This window comes from Phacochoerus africanus, chromosome 11 (assembly GCF_016906955.1).
Source record: "Phacochoerus africanus isolate WHEZ1 chromosome 11, ROS_Pafr_v1, whole genome shotgun sequence".
Classification (NCBI taxonomy): domain Eukaryota; kingdom Metazoa; phylum Chordata; class Mammalia; order Artiodactyla; family Suidae; genus Phacochoerus; species Phacochoerus africanus.
The window spans coordinates 30781630-30803945 of NC_062554.1; the positions used below are offsets into that span (position 1 = coordinate 30781630).

General features: G+C 33.8%; 1 protein-coding gene across 1 annotated transcript in view; it reads left to right on the forward strand.

Annotated features, from left to right (window-relative positions):
- Positions 1-22316, forward strand: part of CNTN5 (contactin 5) — a 435777-nt gene that overhangs the window by 83200 nt on the left and 330261 nt on the right. Inside the window, exon 5 of the mRNA XM_047754347.1 lies at positions 4133-4228. Coding sequence (XP_047610303.1) covers positions 4133-4228 — 96 coding nt within the window. The remainder of the gene's footprint in view (positions 1-4132; positions 4229-22316) is intronic.

Genomic DNA, 22316 nt, shown 5'->3' on the forward strand with positions numbered 1-22316 from the left:
TAACAGGCTCATGAGCTCACACTTAAAAATAAAAAAAACACAAAGCTTCACATTACTATGGCTTTCAGTCAAGGTACCATTCAACAATCTGATTTTTATTTTAAAATACTATTATTATTAAGAATCTTGCTTGTATTTTATGGAATCCTCAATATGCAAATCAATGGCTATGAATTGAAAGACACTAATTCTCTCTCAAAATAAATGTATGAATTACTTTTCCATTCCCTAATTTTTTCATGTCTGTCTTTCCGTCTGTCAGAAAATGATTTTAATAGGAGTTGCTTATGAAGATGATTTCTAAATTCCTAAAACAAACTTGGTCTAACATTGAATTGCCTTTTTCCTAATACATTTTTAAAAACAACCTCATTGAATTTGTTTGCCAACTCACTACTTATTAACTGTATGACCATAGCCAAATTTTTATTTGCTTTTCACATACGTTTAGTAATCCTTCAAACAGAGAAATTAATATTTATTTTCCATGAAACAAGGTATAGAGTCAGTACGCTAGTAGCTAGTGTAATTATTATTCATCCAGTACTTTATGTCCCTTTATCTTTTAATATTTTAAAATGTCAGTACCACACCCATTTTTATCTTCGCCTGTAATTTGTGTACTACTTGTATTATCTTGTTTTTTATATATATCTATATCTAAGCTACACCAAATGCAGGAAAGAAAAGAAATGGAAGTCAGAAAAGCAGGCAAGATGGTGGAAGGAAGGAAGGAAAGTAATGAAGGAGGGAGAGAGGGAAGGAGAAAAGAAGGAGGGGAGGAAGGAGGGAAGGAGAAAGGAAGGAAAGAACTCAAAGTATGTATGCAGTATATGTATGTGTGTGTATGTGTTGATGTGCATGTATTTGCAACTGACATTTAAAGGAATAACATAAAGTGCTACATGGCACACACACATGGTTTGTACCAGTAACTCATAGCTGTGACAAGCTGGAGATATGATGGTTTAGACTCATGCATCTGTTTGGCGGCATAGACTCCTCTGAGCTGGGTCTGTGGACAGTTGGCCCAAGTGGGTACAATTAATTCATGTATCTACATCTTTACTTTACAGTTTTTCTGTATCATCAGCACCTAGCATAGTGTTTGGTGTAATTTGTAATGAAGAAATATTTGTTAAGTGAATTGAAGAAATGCTTTGTCTTACGTATGGTTAATATGCTTCCAATCACAAATCCCGAATATGGTAACTGTCATATGAGGCTTTCTGACACATAAATTATTGTATACCTCTTTTTTCGTGTACGTAGCTCATCCAGGATGAATAGGTGTAGTAATTCTATAAACTGCATTGCTAGATAAAACTCCACTATCTAATTCTGCATGAACTCCTGAACTGGGAAAAAAAGATCAGAGAAAAGACAAAGCCTGAGGTTCTGTGACTCTTGATCACAAACTTTCTCCTCTATATTATTGGTCTATTTGTCTATGTATTTTATAGTAAGTACAGAAATAAGTTTATTTCAGTTCATAATTCGAACCTGAATTTTAGAGTCCTTGTGTTAAGACTTTTATTTTTAATCATTTTTTCCTTTAAAGGGCAAAAATAGAACAGAGGAACAGGTATTTTTTACCTTCTATAAGTGACAATAAAATAATCAAAGCCTCATCCATGAAAGCTCTTGTTCTTTTTTTCATTTCTCTCCTTGATATATGGGATGTTTAATCTATTAAAATAATGTGATAAGCACTCAAACTAAATTCTCTGATGACTGACTACTTCCAAAGAAACTAACTATTTTCAGATCATAGATCAAAATAACCAGCTGTATTTTTTCTCAGGCTGTTCTCTCCAGTTGCCACCCCCACTTCAACCAAGAGGTTTTTTTTTTTTTTCCCCCCCCATATCAATCTGGTCTCAGATCAATCAGAATCTCACTTGACAAGGACCACTTTTACATTATAAATGTTTTTCTCCTTTTTTTTTTACCCTAGGAGGAGAACTTAAATGAGAAAAGCACACTCCCCATGAAAGTACAGGCTTCTTTTAGTATTTCTATGTCTTGTGAAACAAAAAACATCTATTGACAATTGAAAAAAAATCAGTTTTCTTTGTACCGTTGGTGTTATAGCTCCTAGGAAATAATGACACAGAGACAATTCCATGAGGAAATGTTGAATTGTACCTGCATTAACAGATGATACAAAATAAAACAATTACAGCTGAGTGTTATTTTTTGGGTCATTGTGATCTCCAAACACAATTGAGGTCACAATTATCCTATAATTTTCTTTTCTTTTTTGTGTGTAATTTCTAGGCCATGCTTGTACTTCAATTTATCAGAAATAGACATTAATTTAAGACTGTTTTCTATTCAAATATTTTTAACTACAATAGATTACTTTGAAATGTCATAATAAGCACAGTGTAAAGGGTACTAGTAAGAGTATTGGAAGCTACATGTATACTTTTCAGAAAACATTTAAGGAATTCAATTAAAATAAACTGATATCCAAATAGCTTTCTAGACTTTATAAATTCAATGAGGATGAAAAGAGAAAAATAAAACTGTATAATCTCTAAAGAGATATTATAGCCCAACTGCAGTCACTGCCTCACTGTGCTTTGTTTCTAGGAGTAGTTGAAGGAAATGAAATGAAAAATCTTTCCATGCTTTGTTTTCAGCTTGAGATCATTTTTTGGAGAAAAAGACAGCTTCTATCCTTAAGGATCAATGCATATGAACTTAAGGCCATGAGTCCTATATATTTAAAAATGAATTAACTTGATTTTCTTTAGATGTTAGTGTGTATGTCTTCAAATCACCAAGAGTAGAACTGAAATAATTCTTTCTCTTTTGTTTTGCCACATTATGAAAACTTAACTATTTACAATGAAGAGCAGAATTTGTGTGTAAAATCCTAAACACTTTCTTCAATAATGAATATGAATTTATTCACTATGCTTTTACCGTTCATTAGTTTTTCATGGTTTTGAATGTATTTTAATAGCTTTGATTGTAAATAGTAAGTAAATTGTAACCTATCTCTCAAAAAAAAAAAGTTATAGGATCCCTCTTTGAATATTAAAGTTAATTTTCCTAACTGCTTACTTTCATCATCTATCAGATTAACAAACATTAAATTTGAGGATCTACACTGTATTACTGTAAAACATACTATATGAGCATGAAATGTTGAAAAGTTTCAAAAAATCTATTTTATTATTGTTGAATAATGAAAGGAAAAGCAGAACATTCCTCACCAAAGAAACATGATTTTACGAATTGGGAATTACAGGGCAATATTCACTTATAAAAATATTGAACTCCTATTTCCAAGAAACTCTTCTAAAAGACATTTCTTTGATCAACCTAATTCAAGAAAAAGGAAAAGTATGTTCTGAGTTATGAATAGGTTATTAAACAATAATGGAAATACAAACAATAAATATCATTTTAAGGCCACTTTATTTTTAGGAAACTATTTTTAAATTGTGCAAATGCAACATAATTTAAGGAAAGACAATGGAACCCCAATCAATGCCTTGGTCCTGTAAGCGTACAAGTGAGTGTATGTTACTATACTTCTGGAGTAAGCAAATGGATGAGTATAATTAATTTGTACACACCATTCCAGGCATCCATAAAATTAAAGTAACATGACTTTTTTCACTGTTATTTATGGAACACTTTATATACATATTGTATTTCACACAAGTCTCTCTAATTTGTCAAATTCATTCTTGATTTTACACACCATTCCTAGCACGACAGATAATGAGGCAGCAAGTTGGACACCAGGCACCCCTAACTCCTTCCATTTCTCATATCACTATGCATGAATGTGTTTGATAAGTAGTGAAAAAAATAATAATGTAGGAACTATTATAAAAATAAGCATTTAATATGTTATAAATGTATTGTTTAATTTTCTCCTACTTTGGCAACTTGCATGCTCTGCACATAGAAATTACGAGTGTGTGTATTATCTGAAAATGATGGTATTTAAAATTGGATGGTATAGATTTACTGTTAAAGCCCCCCGTCCCTTGACAAACACAAAGAAACCTTGTCTGGATGATGATGGAAAAGTAAGTACAAGTTACAGAAATAGTAATTCTTTAAACTCCTTTTGGCCTTGAATCTAAATGCTGTGTTATGTTGACAGATCTGGGAAATTTTAGTGGCCGGACAAGAAGTGCAGTCTCTGTGAGGGAAGGCCAGGGAGTTGTTCTGATGTGCTCTCCTCCGCCTCATTCACCAGGTACAGTCGGATCCCATTCTCTATTGCTGCTGCTATCTTTTACTGTATATTTATTCTTCTAGATAGGACACTAACTGGGAAACATCCAGGTGAAATGTGCATGGTTTTCTTGAAGTGTATCAGAGTACCAGATTAGTAATTAAAGTTCATATGCTCTAAATGTCACAGGAGACTGAGCTCCTCTGATAAGACTGTTTTATTGCCATTCTAAGTATGGATTGTCCTGGTTATGTCTTTCCCTGCCACCAGTGAGGAATAGATTGCCTGGAGCAAGAGGAAGGTGATAAGCTGACAGAGCAAAAACTTTTCAAAATTATTTGGAATGTCAGAATTGAGTTAACAGAATACCAGTGTGCATCGTGTTTCAAAAGATAAGCTGGAGACTGGATTGTTTATGGTATTCTTTATCATACCGGAACAAAAATGGCTAAGAAATATTTTTTTTGAGTTTCATACAAAGCTATAATGGCCTTGTTATTTTCTGACTACTTGAGATCTTGCTTGCAAAAGTCATGGTAATAGGTAAGTACTTCTTGGAGTCTGGAGTCACAGAATAGTACACTGTGCTCAGATTACTTATCTTCCCTTTTGCCAGCTCACAGATAATTACACATATTTTGTTTGAGTCCTATAATTTGAGATGAGTACTTATTTGTACCTCAGCGTAGTTTTGCTATAATACAATCAAAGAAAGGCCAGCATCAATTAAAGAGAGAGAGAATCAAATGTCTATTTATTTTCAAGAAATAATAAAGACCTTAGAGTTAACTGGAAACAGAATTCAGGATCCTGGTATTTCAATCAAGTTTTCTTCTTTGTCTAGAGTGAAAAACATACATGTTTCTAGGTTGCGAAATTCTTGTAGTATTGGGGCTCAATTCTCCATAAATCATTTTTGTCATAAATTACAATAACACCTTAATCATTTTTTTTAAAGTTTCCTTGAGGAATAATTTCTGAGTTGGACCAACCTAATTCCTATGTGTTGATTCAGTCACTCCTGTACTTCTGTAAGCAGATTGTGAACTTTACAGTAAATATATCTAATTTTATCTGCATGCAGTTTACCTTTTTTAAAATAGATTTTAGTAGGCTTAAATTAATACACATTAAATATAATATTGGGGTATTAAATTTAGTTTGAAGAGAAGTATCAGATAAATAAGTGTTAGAGAAAAAAGGAATAGAAGATGGGGGAGGAGAGGGAGGGAAAGAAACAGGCTCTTCAGAGGTTGAAAGTGTTCATCTTCAGACTTACAGGACTTAACAATATTCTGTGACCACTGTGGGGGAAAAAGCCAGATTTTTCTGAGGTACAATCTATATTGCAAGACTTTAGAACATGTGTTTAAAGAATGAAATGAGAGAGGATAATATACAGAGCAAAACTACAAGATTACACATAGACAAATTATCCGATTGGCAGAGGAAACTATATACTGGAGATTTCCAGGGAAAAAAGAGAATAATGAATTCCATATATGGTAAGCATAAGATACAATTAACTAATTAAATAAAAATGTGATCTCTGAGATCAACAGGAATAAGAGCAGCTGCTTGCTATTGTATATATGTCCTAAGAACTATTAGACTGATGATGTAATTTACAGTCGTAGGAGAGGTTATATTCTACTAGGTACTTCCTTTGAAGTGTCATGCCAAATGACCTACTCAAACCATCCATATTAGCACAGTAAAGTGTTTGCATGCTGCAAAATAACTGGAGTAGCTCAGCATCCAGAACAATGTCTAACACTTACTAGATGGGTCATTATCCCCTGATCAGCCAAACCCTCTAGTGTATCTTTAGCTTTTTTGTTGATTACAGCATTTATATTCTGGCTCTAATTGAAATTTTCATATCCCCAGAAGACATGGCTTCCACTGCAGCCTCTAAAGTTATGGCTAAAGTTACTCTGCCAAATTTTATGTGCCATTCAGAGTGAGAATGGCACCTAAACTTCCTTTCTCCTCATTGCCCATTCTCCCTTATTCCTCCTTAACAACAACAACAAAAAAAAAACCCTCAATTTAAAAAATAACAAGTCATCAGGTCCTATACATGTTGTTGCAGCCATTTATTTACACTCTCCCAGCTCATTCCTTTTCATTTCCCAAAGATTTCACCTTTTCTCCATTCCAGTGGTCTTGTTTTACTATCAGTCTTAGCCACTTGATATTACCAACCACTACAATCTCTTTAGTACCACACTTGCAAGCATCTATTCTCTAACTAGCATGAACTGTCTTCCGCTCACTGCTTCTACTACGTTGAGTCCCAGAATCCTTTAACCTCTTTGAAGTCTACAAATAATTGATCTTATCTCCTTTCCATCCTTCTTCCCCTTCTTTGATTTTCACTTTTCTCCTTCAATCATTATAATTTTCTTGCATACAGCCTTCATTTCTTCATCCCTCTTTTGTTTCATCACACTGACATGACAGTCAGCAAAACCCTAATCCTGATGTAAATTCATTTTTCAGCCACTGCTTGCCCAAAACTACTCAGCTTAGTATGACCGTAAAAGAATAGAGAGTTTTGCAGACTAGTCTAAAATCCAAACTACGCATCTCAAGTGCACTTATGCTAACCAGAAATTAAGGGAAAAAAACAAAACCTAGTGCTTTTACTGTAATTTTATCAAACCTTCAATGTGTTTCTCATCCTTCAAATTTTCTTCCTTTGTCATTTTCAGCTGATACATTTCATTGTGTAAAGAAACCAATTAGAAGATGACATCCATAAGCCTTCATCACCAAATCACACTCATTAAGATCTGTATTGACACTATAACTTTGCTTTCTTTCTTTCTTTTTTTCCCTTTATAGGGCCATTCTCACAGCATGTGGAAGTTCCCAGGCTAGGGGTCAAATCAGAGCTACAGCTGCCAGGCCTACACCTCAGCCATAGCAACACAGGATCCAAGCCGCATCTGCGACCTATAACACAGCTCATGGCAATGCCAGATCCCTGACCCATTGAGCAAGGCCAGGGATGGAACCTGCATCCTCATGGATACTAATCATATTCATTTCCCTGGGCCACATGGAAACTCCCCTAACTTTGCTTTTTTAGTATTGATGCACTGCTGGGCTTCCAAGGCCAAGCCCTCAACTTGTGCAGTATAATTCATCCTTTCTGATGTACTTAAAGCAGTCACTTCAGTAATTCTCCTTTCTCTCTTCTACATTTTCACCAGAGATGTTACTCTCTTCTGGGCCATTTCCATCAGCATGCAGCGATACTCTCCCTTCCTCCACCTAAAAACAAAACAAAGCAAAGCAAACCTCTCTTGACTCCTGTCATCCTTCAGCTACTATATTTTTCTGCTCCCCTCCCTAGCAACACTCTTCAAAGTCTTTGTCTGCACATACACTATCCAGTTTAATTCCAATGCTGTCTTTATGTCTCTTTAGGTCTCTCTGAACTCTCCCTGTCTCTTCCATTAACTTTTTAACAGATTTATTGAGATCCAATTTTTATTCCAGAAATTTCATCTATTGTAAGTGTACAGTTCAATGAGTTTGCATAAATTTAATACAGTTGTGCCACTACCACCAAAATCCAGTCATAGAACTTCCATTATTTCACAAAGGCATTTCTATCCATGTCCCCATGCAATCACTGATATACTTTCTGTCTCTATTTTTGCTTTTTCTATGAATTTTATTTTAATTGAATTAAACAGTTGTGCTGTGCTGTGCTATGTGTGTGTGTTTGGCTTCTTTTATTTAGCTTAATATTTCTAAGGTTCATCTATATTATAGCATTTATCAGTAGTTTGTTATTTCTTTTCCTCATTTGATGACATTTAGATTATTTGCAGTCTTCCTGTTAGTCACTTCTTCCTTTATAAAATACTTTCTTGCAGGATTCTACATTCTGTTACTTTCCTTCTTCATTACTTTGTAATCTCCTGTAATGATTTTGCCCCAGCTCTGAAAACTCAAAATCTTGCAGTCCCCAAAGTGTCAGTCTTTGAATGTCTTTCTTTAATATACCCCATGCCCTTAAATTTTACCTCACAATAAGCTGCAAATTCTGACATCTCCCAAATGTATGTCTCCAACCATAAAATAGCTTGTATATCCAACCGCCAAGCTGACATTTGGACAGCTAACAGGCAACTCAAACTTAACCATGACTAAAACTAACTCCTGGTTGTATTTTCCTCAAATCTGAGGTATTTTCCCCCTGGAATTCATGGCAATTCCATTCATTATAATTCATCAACTTTAGGGTCATTCTTAACTTCTCACTTTCTATCTTATTACACATACAAAGCATCAGCAATTTTAATGGCCCTGCTTAAAATTTTACCCCAAATCTGACCATTTCTCATACCCTCCACTGCTAGTTCTCTAGTGTAAACTACCATCACCTCTTACCTGGGTTATTGCAATAGCATTTTAACAAATCTCTCTCACTGTTGCCTTTATCTTTTTTTTTTTTTTAAATCTAGTCTCAACATAGTAGCTAAGAGTGATTCCTCAAAACTAAATGTATCATGTCACTCCTCTGTCTAGTACTCTCCCAAAACTTCCAATCTTCTAAAGACTGAATTGAGTTACCCTAAAATTCATATGAAGCCTCAACCTCTGGTGTGATGGTATTTGGAGATGGGACTCTTTGGGAAGTAATTAGGTATATAGAAGGCCCTGAGGGGAAAGCCCTCATGGTAAGTGCCCATATAAAAAGAGATATCAGAGTTCACTCTCCCCCATCCCGACCCCCATCATGTGAGAATATAGTGAGGAAGTGGCTGACAGTCAAAAATAGAGCTCTTACCAGAAACCAACTATGCTGATATCCTGATCTCAGACTTTCAGCCTCCAGTATTGTAAGAAGACAGATTTCTTTTGTTTAAGCCACCCAGTCTATGCTATTTTTGTTATGGCAGCCCAAGCTGACTAATACTCCATTTCATTCAGAGTTAGAGGCAAATTCATTACAGTGACCAGGAGAGTCCTCACCATTTGGCTCCACGTAATCTCTCTGACCTCATCTACTATTTTTCCTCCTGCTTCCTCATATGTCATCATATAGGTCTCCCTGATGTTCCACAAGTTACTGGAATGGTGCTGCCTCAAAGCCTTTGCAGTTGCTCTTCTCAATGCCTGTTTCCTCTTTTGCCAGGTGTATGAATGGCTCACTCCCTTGCATTCATATCTTCCTTCAAATTTTACATTCTTGGTAAAATCTTCCCTAATTTTCCTCTTTCGATATGCACTCCCCACAATTCCTTTCCTCTTCCTCTTCTTCCTTTTTTTCCATACTACCGATCACTTTCAATACAATGTAGAAATTTACTTACTTGTTTATTCACTATATTTCTTCTTGAATTAGAATATAAGTTCCATGAGGATAGATTTTTTTATAGTTTTTGTTTAGTGTTGAACCCCATGCCTAGCACAGAGCCTGACACAGAGTAGGAGCTCAAAAATATTTGTTGAGTGAATATATGCATAATATTCATAAATTAAAAAATTAGCTAAGGTTTTTAGCCTGTATATAACTATCAGAAACTTTAAGAAATCATAAAACAAGAACAAGGAAAAATAGATCAGCTATGTAGTAAGAAAACTTTTTTTTTTTAAACATTTACCCTTTTCTCATTACGGTGTTGTGAATTGTAGAAGAGATAAATGAAACATGATTCACACCATCAATATGGAAGAATAAAATGTAACTTTTTTTTTTTTTGCCAAAAAAGTAAACTGATACCTGAATGGTTGGATTTATTATAGTTGAGATGACAATCATACTGAGAAATAGTGAATTAAACTTAGTGCTTTTGTCAATTAATTAGAAGGAGAATTTTGAAAAAGACTTGGGGAAGTTGAGTCAAAAATTCTTGCTGAAGAGACAGGTTAAGTGTAGAAAGAGTAAGGCAGAGCTACTCAGTAAGAGAAGTCTTGAGATTGAGTCCCCGGTCTGATATCTGTTAGCAATGGCCTCAATAACTTCTTTTGTCATGGTGGAATGAAAGTGAAATATGTATTAGAATTTCAGACTTAAACACCTGTCACATCTAAATTGTCATGTAGATTATCACACCTGGTTAACTGATGCTCGTTCCTATTTTGTTCCCCCCCTTTTATCTCCCCTAGTTGGTTAAACAAATATTCCTTAAGTGTGCACAACTTTCCATTTTGTATGTCTCTAATACTTAGTGAACTACCTAACACTTAGTAAATATTCGTGTTTAATAACTGAATAAATGTGCTGATTCTAACAGGATTTTTATAGGGCTTTAGACAGTTCCTATTAGCCTCCTGCTATTAGTTTATCATAACCAGCTCATTTTTATGACAGATATTTGGGTCACCTAATATCAAATTCAACTATTATTTCAAAGTATAGCAGTTACTATGATTCAGTGATAACTATATGAAATCATAAATACTTTATACATCAGGTAAGACTAATTAATATTCAGGAATAAAATAACCCCCGATGCATTTTCTCATTACCTCAATGCACATTTTTTTCTGTGAATAAAAGCAAAAGCTGGAATTGACTAATTTGCTAAATTTCCCTGTTTGCTTCCCAAGAGATCAATATTAATTCCTATCAGTAACATCTGTTAATAAAAACATCTTGATTGGATACTGAAGCAGTTATTCATCTACCAGGAAATAGATATATCTTTCTAGACTGTTAAGCACATCTGCTCAAAATGATTTTGGTTGCCAAAAAAATCTGTCAGTTTAATAATTTTGAAATGCAGGGTTATACTGTAAAAGAAAATCTCTGTGAAAATTTAGAAATAAGCCTCATAAAACCTATAACCAAATACAGAATTTCTTCAAGATTTAGAGGTTATTGCCATAGATATTTTTAAATAAAAAGTCAGTAATTACTATTTTACTTTAAATTGTTTTGGTGCTTTATTGTACAGAAACATTATCTCAGAAGCTTAACTTAAAATTCTCATACAAAGTATTAGGCCATAGTTAAAATACTTATGAATATAGCATTTTATAATATACAATCACATTTTCACATTTACTATACCATGTAATCCTTGAAAAACATCTGAGAGATTATTTGTCATCTCAGTTGCAATCATGAGGAATCTTCAGAAAGATTAAGTGAAATACTTAAGCTCTCATACTTAGCAAATGATGGAACCAGGATTTCAATCTTTGATATATTTATGCCATACGGTGTGTGTTTTGGTTACTAAAATTTCTATAACATGAACATAAAACTTTTGTGGACAATGGAATTATCAATCTGTTCAGAAATACTTATTTTATTATATCCAGTACTGTACCTAGCTTTTCACTCAACAAATGCTTGTTGAGCTGTCTGCCATCTTTTAACTAATAAATTTAGCCTGTTTATATTTATTTCTACCATATTATTGTGTACTAGATACCCTGTTTTTTTCTGTGATTTATTTGCCCTCCTTTCACTTTTTTCAGAATTTTTTTTAATTAACAGGATTTTTAAATGCAGTTTTCCTTCTACTCATTTCAAATGTATATATTTTATTTCTATTTTAAATCATACATAAATTGTAGTATGCCTACTTAAAATCATTTCTTCACTTTAAATATGATTGCTTTTGGTGATCAGTCAGTTCACTCATTCATTCCCTTGTCAAACAGAATTTGAGGGAGGAAAGGAGCTCAAATTCATGAAATAAAATTGGAAGGAGTTCCCATTGTGGCTCAGTGGAAACAAATCTGATTAGCATCCATGAGGACGCAGGTTCAATCCCTGGCTTCGCTCAGTGGGTTAAGGATCTGGCGTTACTGTGGCTGTAGTATAGGCTGGTGGCTGCAGCTCTGATTTGACCCCTAGCCTGGGAACCTCTATATGCCGTGGGTGTGGCTCTAAAAAGACCAAAAAAAAAAATGGAAAAAAAGAAAATTGGTTTTGAACAGACTGCATTTAGTTGAGTTATAGTAATTTCAAGTGTTATGTACCTATAGATATGACAGAAAACTGCATATATAAGTTGAAGTCTAGGGGAGGAATCTAGGCAGGAGACTATAAATTTAGGCATAATCAGCATAGTTGACTCAGGATCTCTCAGGGAGAGTGTTTGCAGTATGAACATCATGAGTTCTCCTTAGTAAGAAAAAGTGGGGAAAAAAGCAATAAAAAAAGACAGTTGTTCTGTTTCTATCATTCTAACCAACTTAAGTAAGTAGCTGCCAGTTACTGACAGAATTTATCCATGTATGCGACAAGCTTAAACAGACCAAATTTAGGTTGAAATTAAAAATATCTATAGTTCACAGTTTTTACCTCCAAATGCTTATAAAGGTTAACTGCTTACATGTAAAAGTTTCATTGACTATTTAAGGGTTGCATTGTTGTAGTTTTCAAACACACAAAATCTAGAATAGTGCAAGTAGTGCAAATTTTAATGCCCCTTCTATATGCCCAGGGACACCAGAGGCTTGATGGTTGTGAGAGAGAAGCTTATAACCTCAAAAGAAAATAGCCAGAATCATTATTTGGCATCCCTGTTACTTGCAGAGAACTCTAATAGGTCCTGAGACAGAATCTATTTAAAAAGAACTTAAAAGATGCAAGTCCAAGTCACAACAAATGTGACTTAAAATAGGAGAAATATCACAGTACGATAAAAGCAAAATCATTAAGAAATTATTCTCTCCTCTCCCCATTTTTTATCGTTTTCCTTACTTTACTGCCTAGATCCTCAGCTTATTCTCAATTCTACAGCCTAGTATCTTTTGCCTTGGTATTCTTGTAAAATCATGTGTGATTTAGTCTCAAGCAAAATATATGCCCAGTGTAATATACCTAATTTACAAATTCAAAACCACGGGCATAGGTCCTCTCCAAACCAGCCAGTCTCTCTACGATCTGTCCTTCAGTCACAGAATTGCGGTGACTCCGTATCATTCATGGAAAGTAGTGATGCTGAATGTATTCTAAGTCTCAAAGTAAAGTAGAATAAAATAGATGAATGGTTATATACACAGACTTACATTTTATTTCTTCAGCTATGTCTTGGAACTTCAAAATATAGCTGAATTTACAAATTAATGAGCTATAGCAAAGCTGATAACCTGGCACACAGAAAATGCAGGAGCACAATGTACTTCATTGCCCCTGAAACGTTGGTAAGCACTGGTACATGCTCTAATACATAATTTGTTCAATTCAAACAAGTGCTCAAACAGAATGGGCCCTGAATGACTAAGGACCCTGATCCTGTTCTAGATGCTAAGTCTGCAAAACCCTGTATTTCCTCTAGCATTGAGACTCCTTCTCTGTGAATTTAACTAGAATAAAGGAGGCTCTCAGTACCTGTGTCTGAGCTATAAAAGTTAAGCTGAGACATTTGGTATTAAAAGATAAAAAATAATTTTTGCTTTTATTTTCTTTAGATGGAAAATATTTTGACCTAATTAAGACAAGTAACAAGGTTGTCAGCCTCAAATTCATGTGGAACCAGATAATGTATAAGGAAACAAATCCAGAGAAGAACTAGGCAGTGTGATACAGGAATTCTAAATAGAGTTCCCTGGTGATCTAATAGTTAAGTATCCAGCATTGTCACTGCTGTGGTTCAGGTTCAGTCCAAACCCTGGCCTAGGAACTTCCACATGCCACAGGCATGGCAAAACAAACAAACAAACAACAACAACAAAAAAAACCTAAAGAAATACTAGGTAGTCTTTATTTCCAAATTTACCAGACTATTTCAACCTAGGATTTAGACTCCTAGGGCCAGGGATTCCCAGCCTGGCTCTGACACTTGCTATTGGCTTTGTTAAATTAAGCCTTAACGTACCTGTAATGAGGGATAATAAAAACTACTTCACAGGATCATTGTGAGAATTAAGAGAGAGCTTATGTAAAGCAATTAGCCCAGTGCTTGGAGGAGAGTAAGCATTATATTCAGTTTTGTCTTGTGGCTCTGTCTTCAAGTATCCTCTTTAAAATGAAAATGCTTGTGAGAGAGGTGACATCTTAAACCATGATCTGCTAATATCAATTACCAGTTTACAGGTATTCATTGATATCAAACTGACAGTAAGGCAACTGGAAGATGAAAAAGATGAGTGGCACTTGGAAATGTGAATTTGAGGGTTTGAGATGGGAAAGAAAGCAGTGAAAGGAAAAATGAACTCTGCCAGTGAAGTGAAAGGGGTCCGGGTGTCACTGCTATCTTTCAGAGGCCTCTGTCTCTCTTTTTTTATTGATGCATAATTGACATATTATATTATCCTCAAGTGTGCAATATGATGACTTGATATTTGTATATATTGTGAAATGATCACAACAATCCTATTAACATGTCACCATTTTTTTCCTTGTGATGATAACTTTCAAGACCCAATCTCCTAGCTATTTTCAAATATGTGCAGTACAGTATTATTAACTGCAGTTATCATTTTGTATATTACATCCCCATAACTTCCTCATTTTATTACTGGTGCAGCTGCTATGAAACCTCCCTTCACCCATTTCACCCCTATCCCTCACTCGCCAACTCAGTCACCCACTAATCTGTTCTCTATGGTGACTTCCTTGGTTTTGTTTCTTTGTTTGCTTTTAGATTCCACATATAAGTGAGATCAAATGATATTTATTTTCTTTCAGTCTGATTTATTTCATGTAGTATGATGCACTCAACGTACTACCAGGTTGTTGTAAATGGTAAGACTTCATTCTCTTTTATGGATGAATAATATTCTGTTTTACATATATACCATATTTTCTTTATCTCTGCATACAGCGGTGGACACATAGGTTGTCTCCATGTCTTACCTGTTGTAAATAATGCTACAATGAGCATGGAGGTGCATATCTTTTTGAATTAGTATTTTCATTTTCCTCAGAATAATACCCAGAAGTGAAATTGCCAGATCATATGGCTGTTCTATTTCTTAAAATTTTTGAGGCACTTCCATACTATTTTTTATAGTGACTGCACCAATTTACCCATAATGCACAAGCGTTTCCTTTTCTCTCTATCCTTGCTAACAATTGTTATTTCTTGTCTTTTTGATAATGGTCATTCTAACAGGTGTGAAGTGACATCTCATTGTAGTTTTGATTTATATTTACTTGGTGATTAATGATTTTGAACAGCTTTTCAGGTAACTTTTGTCAATCTATATATCTTTGGGGGAAAAAAATGTCTATTCAGACCCTCTGACCATTTTTTAATCAGATGACTTTTTTTTTTTGGTATTGAGTTTTATGAGTTATTTTTGTATTTTAGATATTAGCCTCTTATCAGATATATGATTTGCAAATATTTTCTGCCATTTAGTATGTTGCCTTTTAATTTTGTGGATGGTTTATTTTACTGTGCAGAAGATTTTTAGTTTTATGTAGTCTCATATGTTTATTTTCGCTTTTGTTGCTTTTGCTTTCGAAATCAGATCCAAAAAAATTATCCTCAAGGCTTATATCATAGAGCTTACCACCTTTGTTTTCTTCTAGGAGTTTTATGGTCTATAAATCATTTTTAATTAATTTGCGTGTGTGTTGTAAGATAATGGTTTGGTTTAATTTTTTTGCATATAGCTGTCCAGTTTTCCAAACACCATTTATTGAAGAAATCCTTTCCTCATTGTATATTCTTGACTTCTTTGTCAAAAATGAATTGAATATATATATATATATATATATACATATTTCAGAGTTGAAAATAAAATATCTTGATTGATATTTATTCCTAAAAAATGAAATGTTACATTATAAAATCTAAATATGTATATGTATTCTCTATTCTGTTTCATTGTTCTGTGAGTCCACTTTTATGCTTTTATTATATCATTTTGATTAGCATAACTTTGTATTACAGTTTGAAATCAGGGAGTATGATGCTTCCAGCTTTGTATTTCTTTCTCAAGATTGCTTTGGCTATTTGAGATTATTTTTAATGGTTCCATACAAATGCTAGGATTGTTTGTTCTATTTCTGTGAAAAATATCATTGGAGTTTTGACAGGGATTTCTTTGAATCTGTAGGTTTCTTTGAGTATTATGGACATTTTAACAATGTTGGTTTTTCAATCTATGAACACAGAATATCTTTCCATTTATTTATGTCTTTAGTCTGTTTTATCAGTGTCTTATAATTTTCGGTGTATAGGTCTTTCACTTCCTTGATTAAACTTATTACTAGGGATTTTATTCTTTTTAATGAAATTATAAGTGAGGTAGTTTCACTAATTTATTTTTCTTATAGTTTATTATTAGTGTATAGCTATGCAACAGATTTTTATATATTGATTTTTAAATCTTATTCAGGAGGCCTCTTTATCTTGGGATAGCTGGTACCAGAAATCATTCCCTTAAAGCAAGGCTATATAAAATAGGAACAAAATTTCAGAGTTGAAAATAAAATATTTTGATTGATATTTATTCCTAAAAAATGAAATTTTACATTATAAAATCTAAATCTCATAATAATTCTGTAATAATTGGAACTTTGAGAAAAAAGACTCAGAAAGTTTTTTTAGTATCCTTTTCCTACAGAATAGTAAGATAGCATGATATTCATGTCCCATATATAACTTATGTACCTACGAAATCATAAAAAGGAATTGTCCCCAAAATATTTGAGGAATTCAATTTTCTCAAGACCTCTCTTATATTCAGTTTCAAATCACTATATGGTCAATCATGTAAGGTCCACATTCTTGCAGAATTTCAAGGCAGTCCATCACATCTTCATTTGTAAGTAACTATGCTCTAATGATCGAAGCCATTTTCCAAATTTACCTTTATTCATGAAATCCACAACTTTTGCAAGGTTCGCAGTTTTCTTTGCAATATATGAGTGTTGGATCTTCATTGGTTATAAATAACTGACCTAAAGAGGTGGGCAAGATACAAAAAGATAAATTTTAGTGCTAAAAAGGGGATAGTATTTGGCTAGGGCTAATTTTTAAAGTGATCAATTAATTTGTCATCATTGACATGTGATTATGCTTTTTTCTTTCCTAAAAATTCTTAGAGTCAAAGGGGCCTCATTTACATTATTTGAACCCAGAGAACTTCATTGTCAAGTTCTGATAACGCTCAGCCACTTAATTAGAATAAAGAGAAGGAAAGGAAAGCAGTATTTTACATTTTCTATATAGTGTCTTATTTTTTCTTTATATCTGCTTTGTATGTTTATTATAGGTACCTCCATTTTATAAATGGGGATCTTGAAACTCAGATAAAAAAATTTCTCTAAAATCCCACATCTAATAAATAACATTACATAGAATCAAGCCTATGTAATCCCAAACCCAGTGTTCTTTTTACTATATCACATGGACTTTTCACAACATCATTCTAAAATTTTATTGGAAATTTTGATTTTGTGTATATATAGGTAACTTGTCAACCTGTTTGTTATACCAATTTAACAACAAATAATTTTGTCAATTATTTTTACTGACTTGACCAGTTAACTGAATTGAATATTTAGCACTGCCAAAATCAAGTATGTAAACAATATATGAAAGTAAATAGTATAAAGGTAGAAATTTTAATATTTTTGCCAAAGAGAATAATACAGTGCTCAAGTTTCTATCACAATAGTTATTTACAAGCCAGACAGGATAGGTGATAAAAGAAGCATATTGAATGAAATGGTAGAGAAATAAAAGAATCATTTATTTTTTACTATGCATGCTTTCCTATGTGAATAAAATAAATAGTAATACCAATTTTATACCCTTAAATTATACAGAAAAAAAGAAAAACTGTTTCAACCCAAACTCAACTAGCCAGCAAAACATTTATAACAAGAGCTTTAACTGGTTGCTTGATAGTTTCTGAACTCAGTGTTTATCAGCAGATACATTTTGACATTCTTTTAACATCTTCATGAATCAGTTTTTAAATTATGTACTCTGTCATAATACGTTTTCTAGATATCATTGGAAAGGGAAACCCAATGTGTTTGAAAGTGTTTGTTTTTTTAAACTCTATCTGAAAAATTTATACATGTAAGGATAAATATCACAAAGAAAACACCTCAACCTGGGGTTTGTTTTAGAATATTTATTTATTTATTTATTTACTTTTTTTATTACTCAAATGAATTTATCACATCTGTAGTTGTATAATGATCATAACAATCCAGTTTCACAGGATTTCCATCCCACAGCCCAGGCACATTCCCCCACCCCCCAAACTGTCTCCTCCGGAGACCATAAGTTTTTCAATGTCTGTGAGTCAGCACATGTTCTGCAAAGAAATTCAGTCTGTCCTTTTTTCAGATTCCACATGTCAGTGAAAGCGTTTGATGTTGGTGTCTCATTGTATGGCTGACTTCACTTAGCATGATAATTTCTAGGTCCATCCATGTTGCTAAAAATGCTGGCATTTCGTTCCTTTTAATGGCTGAGTAATATTCCACTGTGTATATGTACCACATCCTCCTGATCCACTCCTCTGTCGATGGACATTTAGGTTGTTTCCATGTCTTGGCTATTGTAAATAGTGCTGCAATGAATGTTGGTATTTAGACACAGCAGAAGGGAAAAGATTCAGGACATTACAAGGAACCTCTTTTTCACTTTTTATATTTATTTGGGATTTCTACCTAAAGCAGCTCAAGTTTATTTATTTTTGTCTGTTTAGTTAGATTTCAGCATGTATTTACAGGTCCTTTTAAAGAGTCTATTTTTTCCCCTCTTTAAGAGATACTTAACACAGAAAATGTGGGAAATAGTGGGTCAAAAAAATCAAGCTGCTCTCTCCATTGGCTATTATATTATCTGAGATAAGTAGTGTTTTCATACTGGGCTGATATAAATCCCAACTTTCATTTGATTTGGGCAAAGCAGTTGAACAAGTCAAATTAGCGTGGTAAAATGCAGCTAATGATTGACTTGATGACCTTGTAAAGGAAAAGTAGTCATAGTTTTTGAAAAATTTAACTTCTTTCCTCTTATGTGCTTTGTTATACCAAACAAATCACATTTTTTCATTGACTCTGACCCAGAAAGACATGATAAAGAGAAAACACATATATGGAGTCATACAGTTGAGTGTGAATCCTGACTATGCCCTTTTTAGAATGTTATTTTAGAGGGAAAGGAAGAAAACTTATCCTAGCCTCAGTGTCAGCCTTTGAAAAATGGGCATAGAAAGAACTCTGATCTTATATAATACTTTAAAAAATAAATTGGTATTACTTCACCCAGACTTCTTCCCAGTAATTAGCTAGTACAAAAGATCTTTGAGAGAAACAGAGAACAGTTATGTTAATTTTAAAAAGATAGCAAAGGAAAGTGAACAGCAGATATTAAAGTGAAAAATTAATTAGCACAGAAAATAATATCAACAATGCCATACCAGTTCTTTGCCTCCTACTCTGGGAACTCTTCTTACAATATTATATTCAGCTTACTGAGCTAAGCATTATCTCACCAAAATTCAACTCCTGTCAATCAAAGGTCAGCAATTTTTTTTTCTATGAATGGCCAAATAGTAAATATTTTTGTCTTTGTGGGTCATGTAGTCTCTGTGACAGCCACTAAATCCTGCCCCTGCAGCATAAAAGTACCCATAGACAATGCAAAAAATGAATGAGGGTGGTTCTATTGTAATAAGAACAGTATTTAGGGACACTAGCATTTGAATTCTATCCACCTCTCATTCATCTTTTCAATTTTTTTCAACTACTTAAATATATAAAATTCATCTATAGCTCATAGTCCTTAAAGAAGCAAGCAACAAATCAGACTTAGCCTGTGGACTGGAGTATGCCAATTCCTGATCTAAAGTAACATTCTCTTCCCAGGCTTTCTTTTTTTTTTTTTAACAGGCTCTCTTGATAAAGTTATTTCTCCCTTTATTCTTCATGACCCTTCCCTCTTTTAAAACCATCTATCTGGAGTTCCTGTCGTTGCTTAGCAGAAACAAATCTGACTGGCATCCATGAGGATGCAGGTTCGATCCCTGGCCTCGCTCAGTGCGTTAAAGATCCTGCGTTGCTGTGAGCTATGGTGTAGTTGCAGATGATGCTTGTATCTGACATCACTGTGGCTGTGGTGTAGACTGGCAGCTGTACCTCCAATTTGAACCCTAGTCTGGGATCTTCCATATGCCATGCGTTCAGCCCTAAAATCGATCAATCAATCAATCTATGTGAGCATGGGGCAGGAATAAACATACATTATTTAGCACTTTTTGGTTGCACATGACGGAAGTCCAACTCAGTGTACCACAGTTTGTTTATCCATTTACCAGTTGATGATGATAGTTGTTTTGAAATTGGGCTATTATGAACGAATCTGCTGTATGCTTTGGAATATAAATCTTTGAGTGAAGAAAAACTCACAGAAACTCCTTGTGTGATTTTAAATTTTTATATTACAAGTACTTACATAATCTTCATTTTCTCCATGAATATAAATTGCTATTAGCATTTATATCTGTGGAGCTATATGAAAATCATCTTCCCACTCTTGTTATATTGCTATAATTCTAAGCTCGAAAATTTATACATAATTTTAATGCTAGTTTCTATTGTTTGCTTCCTTTTGAATGAAGTGTGCATTTTGCTTTTCTGTAAATATGGAGTCTTTATAACACAGGTTTTATTCCTCTCAGAGTTAAGATTCCTTTCCATTTCTATTTAAAAAAAATAGTGGATGACTAGTGCTGAACCACCGAAATGATTGTACAAGTAATAGTGGTTATATTTATTTTCTTTTTCTTTGTTTTGCTTGAAGAATCTTTTTCTTTTTTTTTTCTTTTTTTTTTGTCTTTTGTTGTTGTTGTTGTTGTTGCTATTTCTTGGGCCGCTCCCGCAGCATATGGAGGTTCCCAGGCTAGGGGTTGAATCGGAGCTGCAGCCACCGGCCTACGCCAGAGCCACAGCAACGCGGGATCCAAGCCGCGTCTGCAACCTACACCACAGCTCAAGGCAACGCCGGATCGTTAACCCACTGAGCAAGGGCAGGGACCGAACCCGCAACCTCATGGTTCCTAGTCGGATTCGTTAACCACTGCGCCACGACGGGAACTGCCAGAATCTTTTTCTTAACCCAGATAGTTTAGCTATATCTATGCAGTCTCCAGACCGAGTCATCTGAAATTTTAACCAGCTGCACATATTAATTGGCATGTCTTTCATTTTAAATACCACTGTTAATTGGTAAAAATCACAATTCATATTAGAGGACCATGCATACATGGCATAAGCCATCAAAATATAATTGTTATATTTGACCCATATAAAAATTATCTAAATTATTAACACTTTCCTCCCTACTGGCATTCCTTTCAAAAAATAGTAGAAGAGATAATGATTGAAACAGAACTGACAATAATTTATAATGAAATTTTTGAAAAATAAACTGGGGATAAATAATATAAAGGTCATTACTCCTGAAAACACACAAATATTTATGTTGTAAAAGTTGTAATATAAAGTAAAGAAGAACTACATCTCCAGCCCATCGTTATCTTCACGTATAGGTATATCTACATCTGTGTCAGGATCTTTATATTTATTTTATAGATATGAAGAGACTAATAAATCAATAGCATCCTGATATTCTTCAGATTCTAGGAAAAAATCTCATACTCTTCAGAAGTACTGTATTGGAACTAGACTTTTTCAACCAAAGTTCCACAAGCAAATTAGACCCTAGAGAAGAGGATTTGAATTACATTTTTTTGCAGTTCTTCTGAGGATAGTGCATAGCTAGTACTATTCTAAATGAATAAGAGAGAGGTTAGTTTTTTATATACAGTTCATGCCTTAGGTCATTAAGATTAGATTTTTTAAATAAGCAATATACTGGAAATATTGCATGCCAAAATTATTAATCTCCAATTTTATTTCAATGACTGAACAGTATTACAAAAATAATGTAATTTATATAAACTCTATCCTGATGTTTGATATTTGAGCTTTTTAAAATATTTATTTTTTACTGTAAATAGCCTTTCCATGATCATTCATAGATATCTGTGTACATTCTAAACTATTTCTTTATACTAAATTCCAAGAGATGGAATTTCACTGTGAAAGAATCAGTAGTCAGGTGGTTGATAAATATTGTCAAAATGCTCTCCAAAAATAGTGCCACAATGTAAATTATCTTCATCTGGACATCTGTGCACTAGT